The sequence below is a fragment of the Anoplopoma fimbria genome, chromosome 18, assembly GCF_027596085.1.
Source record: "Anoplopoma fimbria isolate UVic2021 breed Golden Eagle Sablefish chromosome 18, Afim_UVic_2022, whole genome shotgun sequence".
NCBI classification, from domain to species: Eukaryota; Metazoa; Chordata; class Actinopteri; order Perciformes; family Anoplopomatidae; genus Anoplopoma; species Anoplopoma fimbria.
The window spans coordinates 12,058,337-12,074,655 of NC_072466.1; the positions used below are offsets into that span (position 1 = coordinate 12,058,337).

A 16,319-nucleotide genomic window follows, 5' to 3' on the forward strand; every position below is an offset into this window, starting at 1 on the left:
ATTTTGCAAGAGAACACTCTGCAAGATAAAAAGAAGTGGAGGGGTGATGAATTCAGCAGGAAAAGAAGATATGGAAATCATTTTTGCAGACAGTTTGAGTGGATTCAGTGCAGCCTCATTTTCTGCTATTTTGTTGAAGGTCATATTTAATCTATGTAATTATTGTCATGCAATTTAATGCTGTTCTTTGCCAGAATCAAAGTCCTCCAGGACGCACCTACGCAACGTTTTAAACATGCCTGTCAAAAAGAATGAAACTCATCCGCTCCTGAAACGTGTTTTTCACTTCTTTCAAATCTGACATCAGGGAAATTACCTTTTTCACTCTCCTGCAAATGAATATGTCTCTGAAACAGAGATAGTGCTCTAAGGGGTGGGTTGTTAAGCCATAACATAATGCACACACATTCCCATTCAAATGGATGTGTTTGACCATCTTCCGCAGGATATAAATCTATTAGCATATCCCATTTGTACCGTTTGCTTTTAGTGTGGGCCTGAGAGCAATATCTTAGAAATGATGTGTTTGAATAACTTTTTCAACCCCGGTTTTGTCTCTCTTTCTTTTCTTGTCTCTTCTCTTTATGTAACGTACTTGTAGTCTGACGTCTGAGCATTTGGCCTTCCAATGTCTGAAATGTCAATCTACAACTTTGCTTGATAGTTATATCAAATTGTGTGACTGAAACTCACAGATGCTTTGAATATTTGAATTTGAAAGGTGAATGGACAACTCTCTTTTAGTGGCTGTAATAGGTTGTAACAGTTGTAAAACATTTAATAACAATAAAGAACTTGACAAACCAAACTTCTATGTAGGGACAAACATGCCTGAGTTTGTACACAACTTCCATTTGTCTCTACCATTTGTTACAATACCTACAGGGATTTCTCTATTTTTAGACTTGGGTAGATCCCCATCCCAAAGGTCGATCAGGGAGAGGCCAACAGGGCCTCTGTTAGTCCGTGCTGTCATCTAAAATAGTCGGGTGTAACTCAAAACCGATATGAGATGAGATCATCAGTAAACAATCTGCGCTGGGAGTCAGCTTGATGGGACACGTGAGTTTCAGGAATAACTTTGATTACCTAAAACACATCTGATCGCACCCATATTTCTAAGTACATCTACAGTGATATTGCTGGTTAGATTTACTGTATGGCATTGTACAACGTGTCTGAGGGTTCAGCCAGAATGTCATATCCTGTTTATTTACAGCATCCCACAAGCCGTTCCATGATTTAACACCAGATTTAATGGAATATTGAAGTGTGATATTGAAACAAACACTGCATGCTATAGTCTTTGCCTTGGTATTTATTCTTCTCCACCCTCACTGCATCTTGGCTTAGTTGTGGAATAAAAGCATGATAATGTATTCACCATTATCAATATCAGTATAAATTAGAGTAAGTAAATCACCAGCTGGACAATTTGAAAGAGAACTTTCCTCAAACACACCTACACAGATTATGATCTTTTAAGTCTTTTTAGAGGATTTTCAACACAGCCAAATCTGTGTTGAAAATTCATATGCATCAGACCATTCATATAAAGGCGTAAGTAAAGTAAACACTTTGCCCACCATATCTTCAAGTGTGAAAAGTGTTGAAAATTAGATCCATCTTCACCCAAGAAAACCTGTCTCAGGATATAACAACTAGGGGCATCTAGAAAAATGTATTGATTCAGTATGAACAACCACAATTCTCACAATATTTGTGACTTTTTTGCGGAGGGATAATGAGCACAATTTTCCGTAAACGCTCAGAAATACCTCTCATCTTAAACACCCACCGCATGCCACAGATGACCAACATGTGGGTGTACAAATTGGTGATTAGCCAGCAGATCACAGCAGGTCACTGCAGAGTAGATCACACATGGCCGTGGGTACATGGGAGGAGAAGTGTGTGTGCGTGCAATTATTTATGTGCACAAGCAGGTAGGCGGCGGAGAGGAGGGGGATGTTTGTATACGCGTGTGTGTGCATGTAAATCTAAATTTGAACCTGAAGTAGCATGTGTATTTGCATGTGGATCTACCGGAGGAACATTGTTCCATTACACAATGCCCGCCTTTGACATTCCAGCTCCACCTGTCATGGTGTACAAAGGCCTTTCTCTCAGGCTTTGACATGTGTGGATGCTCTGCTGGCCAGGAGAGATAACAGTCCTGTATAGGACATGTGTGGGTGGACAGCCTGCAGAATCCATCCTGACCTCCTACATGATCTATCTTTCATGACTGCATAACTTAGACTGAAGTTCAGAGGAAAACATCACTGAAGAGGTAACTAATACTGAATCAGTGCCATCTTACTAATCACACAAACTGACATCTTGTCCCAATGATTGATGAAGCTCTGTCAGCAGGGCAGCAGTAAGACATATTACTCTTCTTCATGTCATTAAAGGTGCTAAATTCAAAATTCATAACGTATCTAGTGTCTCCACAAGGCTCAGAACATGGTGACGGCTGAGCTGACAGCTCCCAGCTAACCGTCAGAGGGGGAACTCCCAGTCAGTTGTCCCAGGTCCAGGCTCAAGACCGGGTCCAAAAGGTCCCTCTAACCTTTAAAAAGATTCTGCCACAATACCTGACAAATGATTGCAGTGTAGAGTGGCGACCATGAGCTAGCCAGTGTAGCTCGCTCACATGCACTAACATGCACACCAGGCTGATCCGACTATGTAAACAAAGCTCAGAGAAGCTTGGATTACAGTACACACAGAGGGAACGTGACTTCATTATTTGCTTATTATTCCAATACAATCTTTACAATACAAAAAGTCGCTTGATGCAATAAAAATGTTCTGAACATTGAATAGAGCCTATTTTTTAATATGAATGGTGACGTAGTAATCACAGTACTTTTTGGACTTTCCCCAGTCAGGCCAAACGGTGAAGTTTTTTTTTCTAGTTCCTAAACCAATATACCAACTGCATTGTCACGTCTTTCATAAAATATTGGGACAAAATACTTGCCATTTTAATCATTTCAAAAATACTTTTGAAAATGTATTTTTCTGAGGGGGGCACGAAGGTTACAGTTAAGGTTAAGAAGCTTTTACTCTACAGCAGTGATTCTCAGACAGTAATAAAAAAGTTATTGAAATGTCAAGCTTCTGCCACTCCAAGTGGTAAAAGAAAAAATTATAAAAAATATTATAATAACAATATCCACTTTTAAAAAATGAATAGTGTTAAACAGCATTCAGTTCGAATAAATTAAAATGAACATATTTGGTACATGATGGTGTTGCTGTAGTTAAGTTTATTTAGGCTATGGAGGAATACCAGATTACAAATAAAGGTTGGGAAAATATTTTCCACTTTCAACAACCCAAACCCTCTTCTTCTGCATTATTCAACTTCCACCACATGCACAAGGCAAGTTATTAAGCTCATTTCATAGAGTTTCACAAAATAAGATTGGGCAGAGGAACACAATCTTGACATCAATCATCTCTCCAGGTTGCAACAAGATCAAACCTCTGCCATCTGAGACATGACATTTATTTCAAATGTTAATAAAAGCTCTCCTACTGTGCCAACTAATGTAAGAATTGTTCTTTTTATGCAGCAAGTTTCATGTCCCTCAGACTAATGGTGTAGGAGTAGAGACCTTTTAAACTGCAAAACGTTAACCTTTAAATATAGCACCCATTAAGCCACATCAGTGTGCATTTTTAAAACATGGACGCAGTGTGAAAATGTCGTCTTTTCAAGTTTCATAAACATAAGAGCAGTAATGCACTAAGACTAAATTTAGAGTCAGAAGCTTCCTATTTATACTCTCACACCGTTTCATGTTGATGACCTGCTGCTCTGATAATGCATGCTGTTTAGACGTATTAATGAAAAAATGTCCCCATTACTGATACTTTTATTTATATTTTCATCAGAAATATTTCTTTTCCACTCAGACTGTCAGGTTAGATAGAGTACACTTTGAAGAACACATTTCGAAGTTTAATAATTTAGCCATTGGGATTATTTCCCTTTAACCTCCAGCCTGTTGCTCCTTCCCCTCACCCATGACTTCAACGTCAAGTTATTCTTCCACTGGACCTCCGGGGACGAGCAGAGTGGCGATGGCTGCTGCAAAATTTAAACCCATCACAGGACAAGTCCTTCAGCAGGAAGCTTCTGAGCTCCCGGTGTTGATTACATGGTCCTATCTGGAGCTGCAGCCCACTGACACATTCGCTGCTTTCACCACTTCTGCACAGTAGATGGGTTTTTTATCTGATATATTGCTTCACATCCATACAGTGTCAGTTACAGAAGATCACCAGCAGAAACAGAAATAAACTGCCTTGATGATATGTTGATTTTATAATCCCTAGTCGCTAGTGTACTATTTGTGTTTCTTTGTAGTGACCTTATTTCAACTCGTAGCATTATAAGTTTTAATCACTGTAAAATATCAGGTGCTTTCCTTTTTATTTTGCTGTCATGCCTGTACACCCTCCATAAATCTATCATGGGATGACTACATTTCTCCTCTTTTCTCCTGGAGGAGCTGCCAATCTATTTTTCTTTTAAAACATTCATTGTGATATATTGTATATATCTGTACAGAGGAATAAGCTACAGTGCAGTCTACAGTATGAGTGTGAGGCTTGGGGATGGGGGCTGTTGTATAAGAAGTCTACTGGCTGTTCAAACAGAAGCCCTCAGCCCTCTGCGCAAAGGCACAGCTCATCAAGTCAACATCTCACACATATGTCCCTTCAAAAGGCGCGATTCCTCAAATGCATTAACGGTCCTCAGAGCATTACTTCGGTCCCTCTATTTCTAAGGGCTATTTACAATACTGTCCCAAGTCATCGTGGTATCATAAACCCTGATTGTGCGGGTTTAAGTTTTTGAAGAAGTCAGCAATTCATTATTCATTTCTTGTTTTGTTGTTTTATGTTTGCTTGTTGCAACATGTTCGGATTCTTTTCGGATGAGTCTTCAGTGGAATATTCAGTGGCCTCGGCTGTGCTTTCAAAGCTTGTGTCCATGCTGGGGGTCTGGATCCCGGCCCCTCCTCTGGGGTCCTTCAGTAAGGGGATGTGGGTGTCGCTGTGACAGGAGTGCATGTGGCCCCAGACCCCTGAGCCGCAGACGTGTCTGTGGGCGCCGGGCTCAGCCTCCAGCTCGCCGTCTCCGGAGCGCAGTGCCATCAGCTCGATCTCGTGCTTGGCAGCGGTCTCCAGCACCTGTTGCTTGTTGTAGAACAATACGAAATTGTTGATGATGGGGTGTATGGGCAGCGCTATGGCGATCACCCCGCACAGAAAGCTGATAGCCGCGTTACACCGACCTAAAGTGGTCTTGGGGTAGACGTCTCCATAGCCCACAGTGGTCATAGTGATCACAGCCCACCAGAACGACTGTGGGATGCTCGTGAACAAGGTTTCCGGGTGGTTCTGCTCCATGGTGTAGCCCAATGCGGAGAAAAGGAAGACCCCCACACCCATGTACATGAGGAGCAGCCCGAGCTCTTTAAAGCTGCTCTTCAGGGCAGATGTGAGGGTCTGGAGTCCGGAGGAATGGCGAGCCAGCTTGAAAATGCGCGCAATGCGCATTATGCGTAAAGCCTGCACCGCCTGCTGCACGTTAGTCAGCTCCATCACTCCTGTGCCGAAGGAGGTCAGAATCAGCACCACGAAGAAGGGCATGATCGCCATGAAGTCGACGATGTTCATGAAAGCCAGGACAAATTTTATTTTATTTGGGGAAGAGATCAAACGCAGGATGTATTCAATAGTAAACCAGCCGATGCACACCGTCTCGATGACCTCCAGAGTTGGGTTCTCGGTAAGGTTACCCTCCGAGTCCTCCACCTGCAGGTCGGGGATGGTCCCGACACACATCACCACGGAGGAGACGAGGATAAAAATAAAAGAAACTATGGCGATTATGTGCGCAGGCAGCGAGGACTCCGGCTTCTCCATCAGCCTCCAGAGGCACATCTGGAAGCGCTGCCAGCCAGCTGCAGACGGGTCTCCCTCCCGGTCCACCAGGATAGTTCTCACTTTCTCTGCTATCTCTGCGAGTTCATCCTCCACCTCCTTCAGGTGGCACTGACAACAGTCGTCGAGAAAATCCGAGTCGATCTTCCAGAACTCCATCTCCTTCATGAAACAAATCGGACATATGCCTCGTTTCATGTGAATCTCTCCATAATAATACAGCTCAATTATACACTTAAACGCTTCGGGGTCTCTGTCAAAATAAAACTCTCCTGTGTCAGGGTCGTAGTCGTCACATAGTGAGGATATTTCTTCTGAAGACTTAAGTGAACAGTCGACCAGTTCTGCCAGCCGAGTGTCCGGGTGGCGGTTCAACACGTCCCCATATAACACCTGTTTCACCCCGCCGATGTTCACAGCGATCTCCGTCTCTTCACTGGCTCCAGAGCCGCTGCAGTCTCCATAACGCGTCCGCTGGATCCCCCACATTGTGTTGACAACAGGTCCACAAAACAGCCCGAGTGACAGAGATTTCTTTTTTTCTTTTTTTTTTTTTTTACACAATTCTACCGTGAAAGTAAAAACACGAGTTACGAGCATAAAGCCTAGAATATCTTCTGATATATGTGTATAGTTGAAAGAAAAAAAAAAAGATATGTTTGCGCAGAGGTGACAGCAGCGTGAAGTCCTCTTGTGCGCTCTGAGAAAGTTGGTATTGAAGTGCGCCTAACGTCAAGTGAGCCACAATCAAACCACTTGACTTCCGGTAATATCTTTCAAACTAAATCCTTACTGACCATTTTTTTTTTCCTTGTTGCTACACCACCCATTCTTACATTCTTACATTACATTACATTACATTACAGTCATTTAGCAGACGCTTTTATCCAAAGCGACTTACAGGAAGTGTATTCAACATAGGTATTCAAGAGAACTACTAGTCACCAGAAGTCATAAGTGCATCTCCTTTCTTAAACAAGCATCTCAAAGCATAAGCCAGAGCAAAAGTATAGTGCAGAGGCAGATTACAATGAAAACAATAATTGCAACAGACTAATCCGAATATAGTAAGTGCTACAAACTACTACGAATAGGATAAGTGCAGTAAACAAATACAAATTCAATAAGTGCAGCGAGCTGATACGAATACAGTAAGTGCAGCAACTAATACGAGTGCAATAAGTGCTACGAGGAAGGCTCCGGGTAGTACTTCTTGAATGCAATTTTAGCCAATTATTATTTTTAAAATAGTTTTGCAGCTCCAGATGATCCAGCAGTTAACAAGCAATCCACGTCCTCTCTTGGAAGATGTCATCTTACAACGCAGCCCATTGCAAATCGTTCTTCTATAACTTTTATTCTAGTCGTCTTTGTTTGTGACAAAACAGCAGGAAAACAAAAATGTAAGTGCAAGTATTGAAAAAAAAAATACACACACTATATAAAATAACAATATATATCATCAAAACGAGCCAAATAATTATTTAGATACCCTAATAAATGAATATCAATGAAAGAATATCAGCGGGGGAAATTTGGGCTCATTCAGTCATATTGGAAAAATAATCCAAATAAAACGCAAATATCAGGATATAACAGTCAAAATAACTAAATATTAAACGAATGGGGAAAATCAAATATAGAAAGTATGCTTTTATTTGTAAGGCTATGTCGGTGTTTTCCGGTCGCTCCCTCTCTGTGTGGTTGTTTTGACGCAGCGCAGTGCAGACAGGCAGCACATCATACATCTCTACTGCATGTAATGAATTGTGAACTAGCAAACTGGGAAATCAGGGACACGCACTTCGTGGCAGCTCGAAGAACAACAATCTGTAAAAGGTGATGGATTAACCCAAATCATCATCTTTTTTTTTTTTTTTTTTTTTTTTTTTTTACAATTGCCTATAAATTATTTTTTTATAACCCAGACCAAGACGCATTATCCATTATCCATTGTTAATGTATTATAGGCTATAACCAATTTACCCAGATGATAACGAGTAAGGCTTAGTAATTATCAGTTCATCTAGGAGATAATATAGGCTCAATAAATATTAAGATATTGCACATTATATGGCTATTTAGTGATGTGATAAGTGACCGTGATGGTTGGGGATTAATTGTACTTGTGCCCTTTGAAAGGAAAGTATTGGGTTTTTCTGAGGCTACTTTCTTTCTTATATTAGCTACTACTTTCTACTTATATAAATCTGCAAAATAGATTTATTAACAACTTGAACTCTGACTTCAACTGATCAATCCTGCAATAACGTACACTGAATTTTTGATTGGCAGTCAGACAGACCAGCATCCCCACAGTATTCAGCCTTGTTGTTTGTCTCCACCTAGTGACACCACCTTCGCAATACAGTAGCTTACATGCTTTCCCTTTTCTCCTTGCAAACATTGGTGCAAATTAAGAATCCATTAATAAGTCATAAAAAAACCAACAACAATGTACAAGTCAAGTGTTTGTGTTAGTGACTACTGTGACTTCTTAAAGCCACCCCAAACAAACTCAAATAAAGCCTACAATGCAGTGGTGCAAGTCAAACTTTGGTGCCTTTATAGTGTTTTAATTTCCCTACAAAACTATAATGGAAGAGCATAAAGTAGGGCTTTCATTATTGGATTTATATAAATAGCTATATTTTGTTTTAAAATGTATTTATTGACTTGAGATTAATTGGGTGAGTCATTTTTATTCTGTTCTCACTAAGTATTCTTCCAAGGAAATGCGTACAAGTAATCAGGGGTAGCTTGAGATCAAAAACATTTTCAAGTTTGAGGTACTTTTAGCCTGCTTTAATTTAGTGTTTCCGTTGTATAGGCTGGTAGTTCATACTTCTACTTCGCTACATTTCAGAGGTAAACATATATTCTACTCCACTTTAATTATTCGACTGCTGAAGTGACTCTGCTGATTATGATGCTGAGTTGTAAAATATGATGCATTGTTAAGAAATAAACTAATCCAGAAGTCTATAAAGGCATGAATTAGCTCCACCTCAACTGGCTACAACATTAAAATAATGGTTACAACTTATTGCATCAGTAATAAAAAGCAATTATCCTGTATTATACCTATACCTGATTAACTTTCGATACTTATCATAAACTGTACTGATACTACTTCCTGCCTGCATTTGGCTGTATTTCTACTCTTTATGCTCAGGTTTATTGTTTTTTTGCATTTCCTCATAATGTTGTAATAAGTTGCAAATGATACCAGCCTCTATCTCGAGACGGATCCACTTGTCTTCACTGTGTCGGCTCTGTAAACTACACGGCGCGCTCTGATTGGCTGAGGCGCAAACGTCGCCACATGTGGACCAATCAGCGTGGGCCACGGTGAGCCTTTCCCGTTCTACTTTTCTTGGGAGAAGCAGCGGCGGCAGCAGTCTGCTTGTGTTGCTAACAGAGGAGACGTCCAGAAAGAGAGAGAGCAGCTACAACCATGAGACAGCTTTTACTCGGTAAGTGACAACATGCAACAGCCTTTCTACTTGTACAACAGTCCTTTTTGTGTACCTGTTATGTGAATTTGACATAGTTTTTGCTACTGTAGCTTGAACAGCTAAGTTGAGGTGCACAGAACATTACCAGGCCTCTGTTAATCGTTGAATCGATGCATTATTAAACGTTACTTTCACTTGCTGTTGCATAATTCTGCATATAAACTGTATTTGAATAGATTTGTGATGTCCTTTCAGTTCTTACTTAAGCTGCTCTGACAATTTCATTGAACACGTTTTAGCCTGTGGTCCATTGTTGAGAGTAAACCCCTTTTGTATCTGTTCTCCATCAGGAGTGCTGGGCTGCTCCCTGGTCCTGTCAGTCCGAGCCTTTTACTCAGCTAGTGATGATGTTGTGGAGCTCACCCCCTCCAACTTCAACAAGGAGGTGATCCAGAGTGACAGTCTGTGGCTGGTTGAGTTTTACGCTCCATGGTGAGATCCATTTCACTTTTGGTGGCCTTTATTTAGTGGCAACAAGTGTCCTCAGAGGAACCAAGTAGTGACACGCTGGCCAAAGTTTAAATACGAGCATCCTACCTCGACTCAGTGATGTTTCAGTCATGTGATTGCAATTGCTCTCTCTCTCTCTCTCTCTCTCTCTCTCTCTCTCTCTCTCTCTCTCTCTCTCTCTCTCTCTCACACAGAGAAACATTAACCTTGTGATCTGAAAGAATAGACTGGAGAGACTTGTATGCAAAGTTTGAAGTTCCTCCTTGGGTCTGATTGCAATTACACAGTTGAAGTTTATCTGCAGAGCGCAATCACGTCATACAAAATGATTCAATGTGCAGATACAAATACAGGATATAGGGTATAGATATAATAAAAAACGTATACTCTTATAAAGAACATGCATACGCACAATCAACAGAGCAAATAAATAGCCAAATTAAACAGAAAATGACTTGATTTTCTATTCATGAATAGACCTTTATCACAGCAGACATTTTTATTTGACAATAGGAAAACAAAGGTTTATTGAATAACTTTGATGATGGCTATATTCTACTTTGGGAAGGTCCAGGTATGCAGCCTGGTTCACTGGAATAGTTTACTGGAAACTGAGCCATCGTTAATGTTATCAATTTAAACTTTGCTTTTGCTACTAGGACATGTAAATATGTCTGCTGCAAAAAAGGTATTTTGGGAAAAAACAGCTGTCATGTGACCTGAGGAATTTGCCAGGTCAATTAACTCGAAGCATGTCATGTATCGGTATATTCAATGGCCAGACCGTTAAGTGCTTTATGTACCAAGAGCAAGTCTATTCCCTAGTGAACAAAAAACTGTCAATGCGAGGTGTTAAATATTCACAGGATGTGTTAATATTGAATAATTTGGTTCTGTGATTAAATTTGAGCGAGAAAATACTGGATGATACATTATGATAAAATTAAAATGTTTCTGGACTTGAATACTGTTGGTCTACCATCTTTCTAATTTTCACAGATTTGAGAAACGACACATTCATCGTTTCTAACTAACCATCAATTAGGTCTTTATATCCTTTCTCTTCTTCATCACCACAGGTGTGGCCACTGTCAACATTTAACTCCTGATTGGAAGAAGGCAGCCACTGCCCTCAAGGTAAACAAAACGCCTCTCATCTTGTCGTTTACCAGCTGACTGACTACTAGTTCTGCCAGGGCAATGATGACAAAATCAAATATCAGAATAATTTTATATCAGAACTACTATTGGCAACATGACGGTTGGTTATGAGGATTTGCCTTCACTTGATATTTGCAGACATAAGAAACAAATACTTAATAATCAGGCAGATATGATGGGATTATAAATTAAATTAATTATTTTCTCAACAATATGTGTGTGTGGAAATATCCTGCATACAAAAGTAACTGTTGCATTTGTTCATGGACACACTGATTCCAGATTTGTGAAACAGCACACAAATGTTCCATGAAGTAAAAGAATAACTGGCTTGCTGTCATTTGTTTTGTTTAAAAGTTGAGAAAAGACACTCCAACTTTTTTTTTTTTAATCCCCCAGGGTATTGTGAAGGTTGGTGCAGTAGATGCCGACCAGCACAAGTCACTGGGTGGCCAGTATGGCGTCAGAGGTTTCCCCAGCATCAAGCTCTTTGGAGCCAATAAGAACAAGCCAGAGGACTACCAAGGTACAGACAAAACCACCGCACCAAACAAATAGTTTCTGTTTGTGAGTTTGAAATCTTCCTCTACAGTGACCTTATCAAGCCGTGCTAAATGGCTGCTCTGAAAAGTTAAATATAATCATTTCTATCAGTTCAGAGGAAGGGTGATGTAGGTGTCAGCGAGGCAACTAACTTCATCCTTTCTCAGTAAATCAACTTGCTTTCAAGGCCTTATTGGACACTTTTGGACAAGTAAATGTGAGAAAGACTTTAATATCTTTGGCTGCAATGACCTACCTTTGAATCATCTTCATCCTTCAGGTGGACGCAGCAGCCAAGCCATCGTGGATGGAGCCATGAACGCTTTGCGCAGTCTGGTAAAAGATAGGCTGAGCGGGAAGTCTGGCAGCTCTGGCGGCTCTGGCTACAACAAACAGGTGGATACACTAAGGACCCGTGCAGTAGTTTGTTGTAATTATTTGAAATTGGAAAGATCAAACACTTAAGTGAACATCTTTAAGTAATACTCAATACTCATTCCTTCCAGCAGAGTGGTGGCGGCAGTAAGCAGGATGTGGTCGAGCTCACTGATGACAACTTTGACAAGATGGTGTTGGAGGGTGATGAGGTGTGGCTGGTGGAGTTCTTCGCCCCCTGGTGTGGACACTGCAAAAAGTGAGTTTGATACCTGACACAGTCCACCCCCGCTGTAGGAAACAGTGAACCCCCCCCCTCACTAATACTAGAAATACAAGATATTCGTCTCTGAGATTTATTCAAATCCCAATACAACAGTGGCTGTTTGTTTAAAGTTTGTTTTTGTGCTGCTCAAAGCACTGAAAAGCTTTGATTGAAAGACTAAACAATGGATACAATGTCCCAGTAAATCTGGATAATCCAAAAACAAACTAAAAACACTTCATTTGGAATTTATTCAGTAGACGGTAATACCTATTAAAACTGTTTAGTGCGATCTGAGCAGTTTATTTTCCTGAACAATGTGAATCCAGTTTTCAACTTTTGCTACACTTACAGCCAGTATTTCAGAAACAGATATTTGTTTGGGAAACAATGCATACATCTTTTTATGAATTGTTAATTGTCTACTGTAGAATTAATTCTTTCAGCAAATCAGTAAGTTATTATTATTTTATTTTTTTAAACCATAATTATTTTTACTGTCGTCGACAGCCTGGAGCCTGAGTGGGCAGCTGCAGCCTCGGCTGTCAAGGAGCAGACCAAGGGCAAAGTTCGCCTCGGAGCTCTGGACGCTACTGTGCACCAGGCTGTCTCCAGCCGCTACGGGGTGAGTGAGATCATTAATGTGGTGCTTTGGTACGCTTTGGTCTACTAGTAGACACAAAAGAAAAGTGAGAACCTTCCCTGCCCACTTGACACACCACTTCACAATACAATACTAGACATTTCACATTTAGTCTTTTAACTAAAGTAGTTATTTTTATTCAAATTAGTCTGTAAACATGATGATTCACAGGCTACAAAGACATGAGACAAAAAGTTGCCTTGCATATGTGGTTTTGACCTTGTAAACATGTTTGCTTGTAAAATTTGAAATGTCTCAAACCTAAAATTACTTAGGGCTATTAAAGTCTTGGTTATAGCTTCATGCTCTTCTTACTGGGATTGGACACATAATGAAGTCTCTGCAGGCTTTTAGTAGAATACGTCTGTTACTGTCCAAACAAAGATATGAAACTATCTTGCTAGAATGGAGTAAGTAAAAATGGCAAAACCTGATTTTAGTTTAGTTTAAGCAGTCATTGCAACAGCAACTAAGAATTTTACAGTTGTGTCCTGCCACTGAAACCTACTAAGACATATATATATATAGTATAGAATATTTAAAATATTACTTTCCTATACTGAATCCTTAAATTAATATCAATATGCAACTGAATCTAAGACAATGATTTGCAGAACCATAACAATATGTGTTTTATATGTTTTAGATTCGTGGATTTCCCACCATCAAGATTTTCCGCAAAGGTGAGGAGCCCGAAGACTACCAAGGAGGCCGCACCCGGGGAGACATCATCGAGAGGGCTGTGGATCTGTTCTCTGACCACGCTGCTCCTCCTGAACTGCTGGAGGTCAGTGCACTTTGCAGTATATTTGCATCATACATTTATATATGACAGTTTATAGGGCTGGTATAAGACTGTATTTTAAACGTTTGTTTCTCAGATCCTCAACAAAGACATCTTGAAGAAGACCTGTGAGGACAGTCAGCTGTGTGTAATCGGTGTTCTGCCACACATCCTGGACACAGGTGAGACTGAAACTGACACTGAAAATGTTCAATGGTTCAGAATTTTTTCCTTAAAGAACAGAGAAAATCTGATATCTTTTACATGATTAAAGTTCACTGGATGTTTTCAGAAGCTCAAACTATTTGACTTGATATACTGTGTTATTCAATATTTTATCAAATGCAGCAGAAGTGCAAAAACCTTGTAGTGTGGGGATTGTCTTTGATGTCTGATGAATTAAAAGATCATTTTAATCCTTCAATCACTCACCATGTATTCTCCTTGTATGTCAACAGGTGCAGCAGGTAGAAACGGCTATCTGCAGGTGATGACGCAGATGGCTGAGAAGTACAAGAAGAAGATGTGGGGGTAAGAATGACAAACCAGTCATGGGTTATTATACAAATGACTAATTAGGAATGACTAATATCCTGCTCTCACGTTTGTCAGCTGGCTGTGGACTGAAGCTGGAGCTCAGATGGAGCTGGAGGCCTCTCTTGGTATTGGTGGATTCGGCTATCCCGCCATGGCGGCCATCAACGCACGCAAAATGAAATTTGCTCTGCTCAGGGGCTCCTTCAGTGAGACCGGCATTCATGAGTTCCTCAGGTAGGTTTTTTTTTTCACCATTACAAGAACCAATGTAAAAAAAGAACCAATGTAAAAGTATGATCCAGAGTAAGCTGAATGATGGCGCTCATGTGTTGTTGTTTTTTTTCCTCAGGGAGCTCTCTGTAGGCCGTGGCTCAACCTCCACATTGGGAGGAGGAGCAATGCCCAAGATTAACACTGTTGAGCCCTGGGACGGCAAAGATGGACAGGTGAGTGGGAGCATGACCGGGGTCTCATGGGAGTTAAATCTCTGACCATATGTACAGATGAGTTTTAGGCCTTCAGCCAAATAGGTTGAAGGCCCTGCTAGGCAGACATTGCATTTTTATTAATCTTATACGTAAAGTTACCACAAATTGGAAAATTTACTCGTCCAGGTCTTGGGAACTCCACTAAAATTAATTCAAACAAGACGACCTCATCCACAACAATGTTATCAAAGAAAGAAACAAATACAGCATTTTGTAAAATGATACAATGAACAGAAAGCAGGAACACAAAAAGCTAAATATGGATCTGCAGATGGCTTTAAGATAGAGACCATATAGTCATAAAGTTCAGTTTTACTTCTATCAAAGCACATTCTCAGTCAGGACAGTCAACCAAAACTTCAGATGTTTGGCATGACGACGAAATTTGGCCCGGTTGTAAAATTTGGGGTTAAAATGTATTTTGTTGGTTTAATGCGTAGTTGCGTACTGTGACTGCCCTGCTTAATATAATAAACCTCTACCTGCTCCGTGCTGCCTTTGTACTACAATCATGCACTCAGAAGAATATATCAAGAAACACTGTAAATTCAGATGTTTCTTTTCTCGATGAGTGAAAAGTCCATCTATAGTTATTTCTGTCAATTTAAGCAGAGCAGAGCTTTGTGTCTTACAGGCAAATAGTCCAGTTAATATATTTAGGAATGTATTTATGGTTGAAGCTTCACAAATTTGGTATTTGTAATCTACAATTGATTTGAAGTGAAAGTTTTCACGTTTATCCCCATCTTTGGTAAAAGTTTGTCTTTATTTTCAACTGCAGCTTCCTGAGGAGGAGGACTACGACCTCAGTGACGTAGACCTGGATGAAGACATTGATAAAGACGAGTTATGAGCCCAAACGGGGCGGGAACTGACTTGGTTCAATCTGGTCTGGTCCTGCGCGACCCGCCTCCCCTCTCCTGTGGACGAATGGGAGGCCCGGTCGCCCAGTTACTGAAATAGTCCAGAAAAAGACACACGAGAGACACCTGCAGTTTCTCACATCATCTTTGTCAGTCACATGGGGACAGGGGAGGGGGGATGGGGACAGGAGGGAGGGAGGGAGGGGGTGGGCATGTATGTATGTGTCGTGTCTCTGGAGTGAACTCTGCCTCACATACCTGCTGAACATTAGAAGTTGCATATTTATACAGCCACCGTCAGCTGAGAGGGGGAGGAGGCTATAATTGTGGCGTTTCAGTTGATGATTCGAGTCTTTTTCAAACATTGTTCCCCTCTCCCCTTTTCAGCAACCCTCAATCACCTATTTTCAAATGTGGACTTGTCAAAAAAAACACTTCAATGTCCAACCTAATGTGACCCTTTATATCTATTTTTTTTTCTCTTTTTAAACCAGTAAGTGAGAATTTTGGTGGGTTTTCATGTCTGTCCAGGACAAGGGGATACTGTGGGACTTGTGTAGATTTTTCTTACACGACTTTATTTCAATTGTGTGAAAACAAAATTTTTGTTACAAAAATAAAAAGGAATAAAAACAATCACGGCCTCATTATTCACATAAACTGTAACAATATCAGAAAATTCATATCATCGGGGCACATGCAATACCAAAGGCATATCGAAC

The 16,319-nt window shown here is 40.4% G+C and overlaps 2 protein-coding genes across 3 annotated transcripts; one reads left to right on the forward strand and one right to left on the reverse strand.

The window, feature by feature from the left end:
• Window positions 1-3,271: 3,271 nt before the first annotated feature.
• Window positions 3,272-6,655, reverse strand: LOC129107260 (potassium voltage-gated channel subfamily F member 1-like). The gene has a single exon (XM_054618698.1). The coding sequence runs from the start codon at window positions 6,568-6,570 to the stop codon at window positions 4,900-4,902; it is 1,671 nt and encodes a 556-aa protein (XP_054474673.1). The 5' UTR covers window positions 6,571-6,655; the 3' UTR covers window positions 3,272-4,899.
• A 2,684-nt stretch (window positions 6,656-9,339) lies between these two features.
• Window positions 9,340-16,233, forward strand: pdia6 (protein disulfide isomerase family A, member 6). Of its 2 annotated transcripts, none has more exons than XM_054618209.1 (13): window positions 9,340-9,446; window positions 9,779-9,920; window positions 11,018-11,075; window positions 11,499-11,625; window positions 11,923-12,038; window positions 12,149-12,276; window positions 12,793-12,907; window positions 13,572-13,712; window positions 13,807-13,891; window positions 14,168-14,240; window positions 14,322-14,480; window positions 14,596-14,692; window positions 15,516-16,233. In XM_054618209.1, exons 1-13 carry the CDS (start codon window positions 9,428-9,430, stop codon window positions 15,585-15,587), a joined length of 1,332 nt encoding a protein of 443 aa, XP_054474184.1. In that variant the 5' UTR covers window positions 9,340-9,427; the 3' UTR covers window positions 15,588-16,233. The 2 variants fall into 2 exon arrangements, with proteins under 2 accessions (XP_054474184.1, XP_054474185.1); XM_054618210.1 differs by having other exon boundaries at window positions 12,152-12,276.
• Window positions 16,234-16,319: the final 86 nt, after the last annotated feature.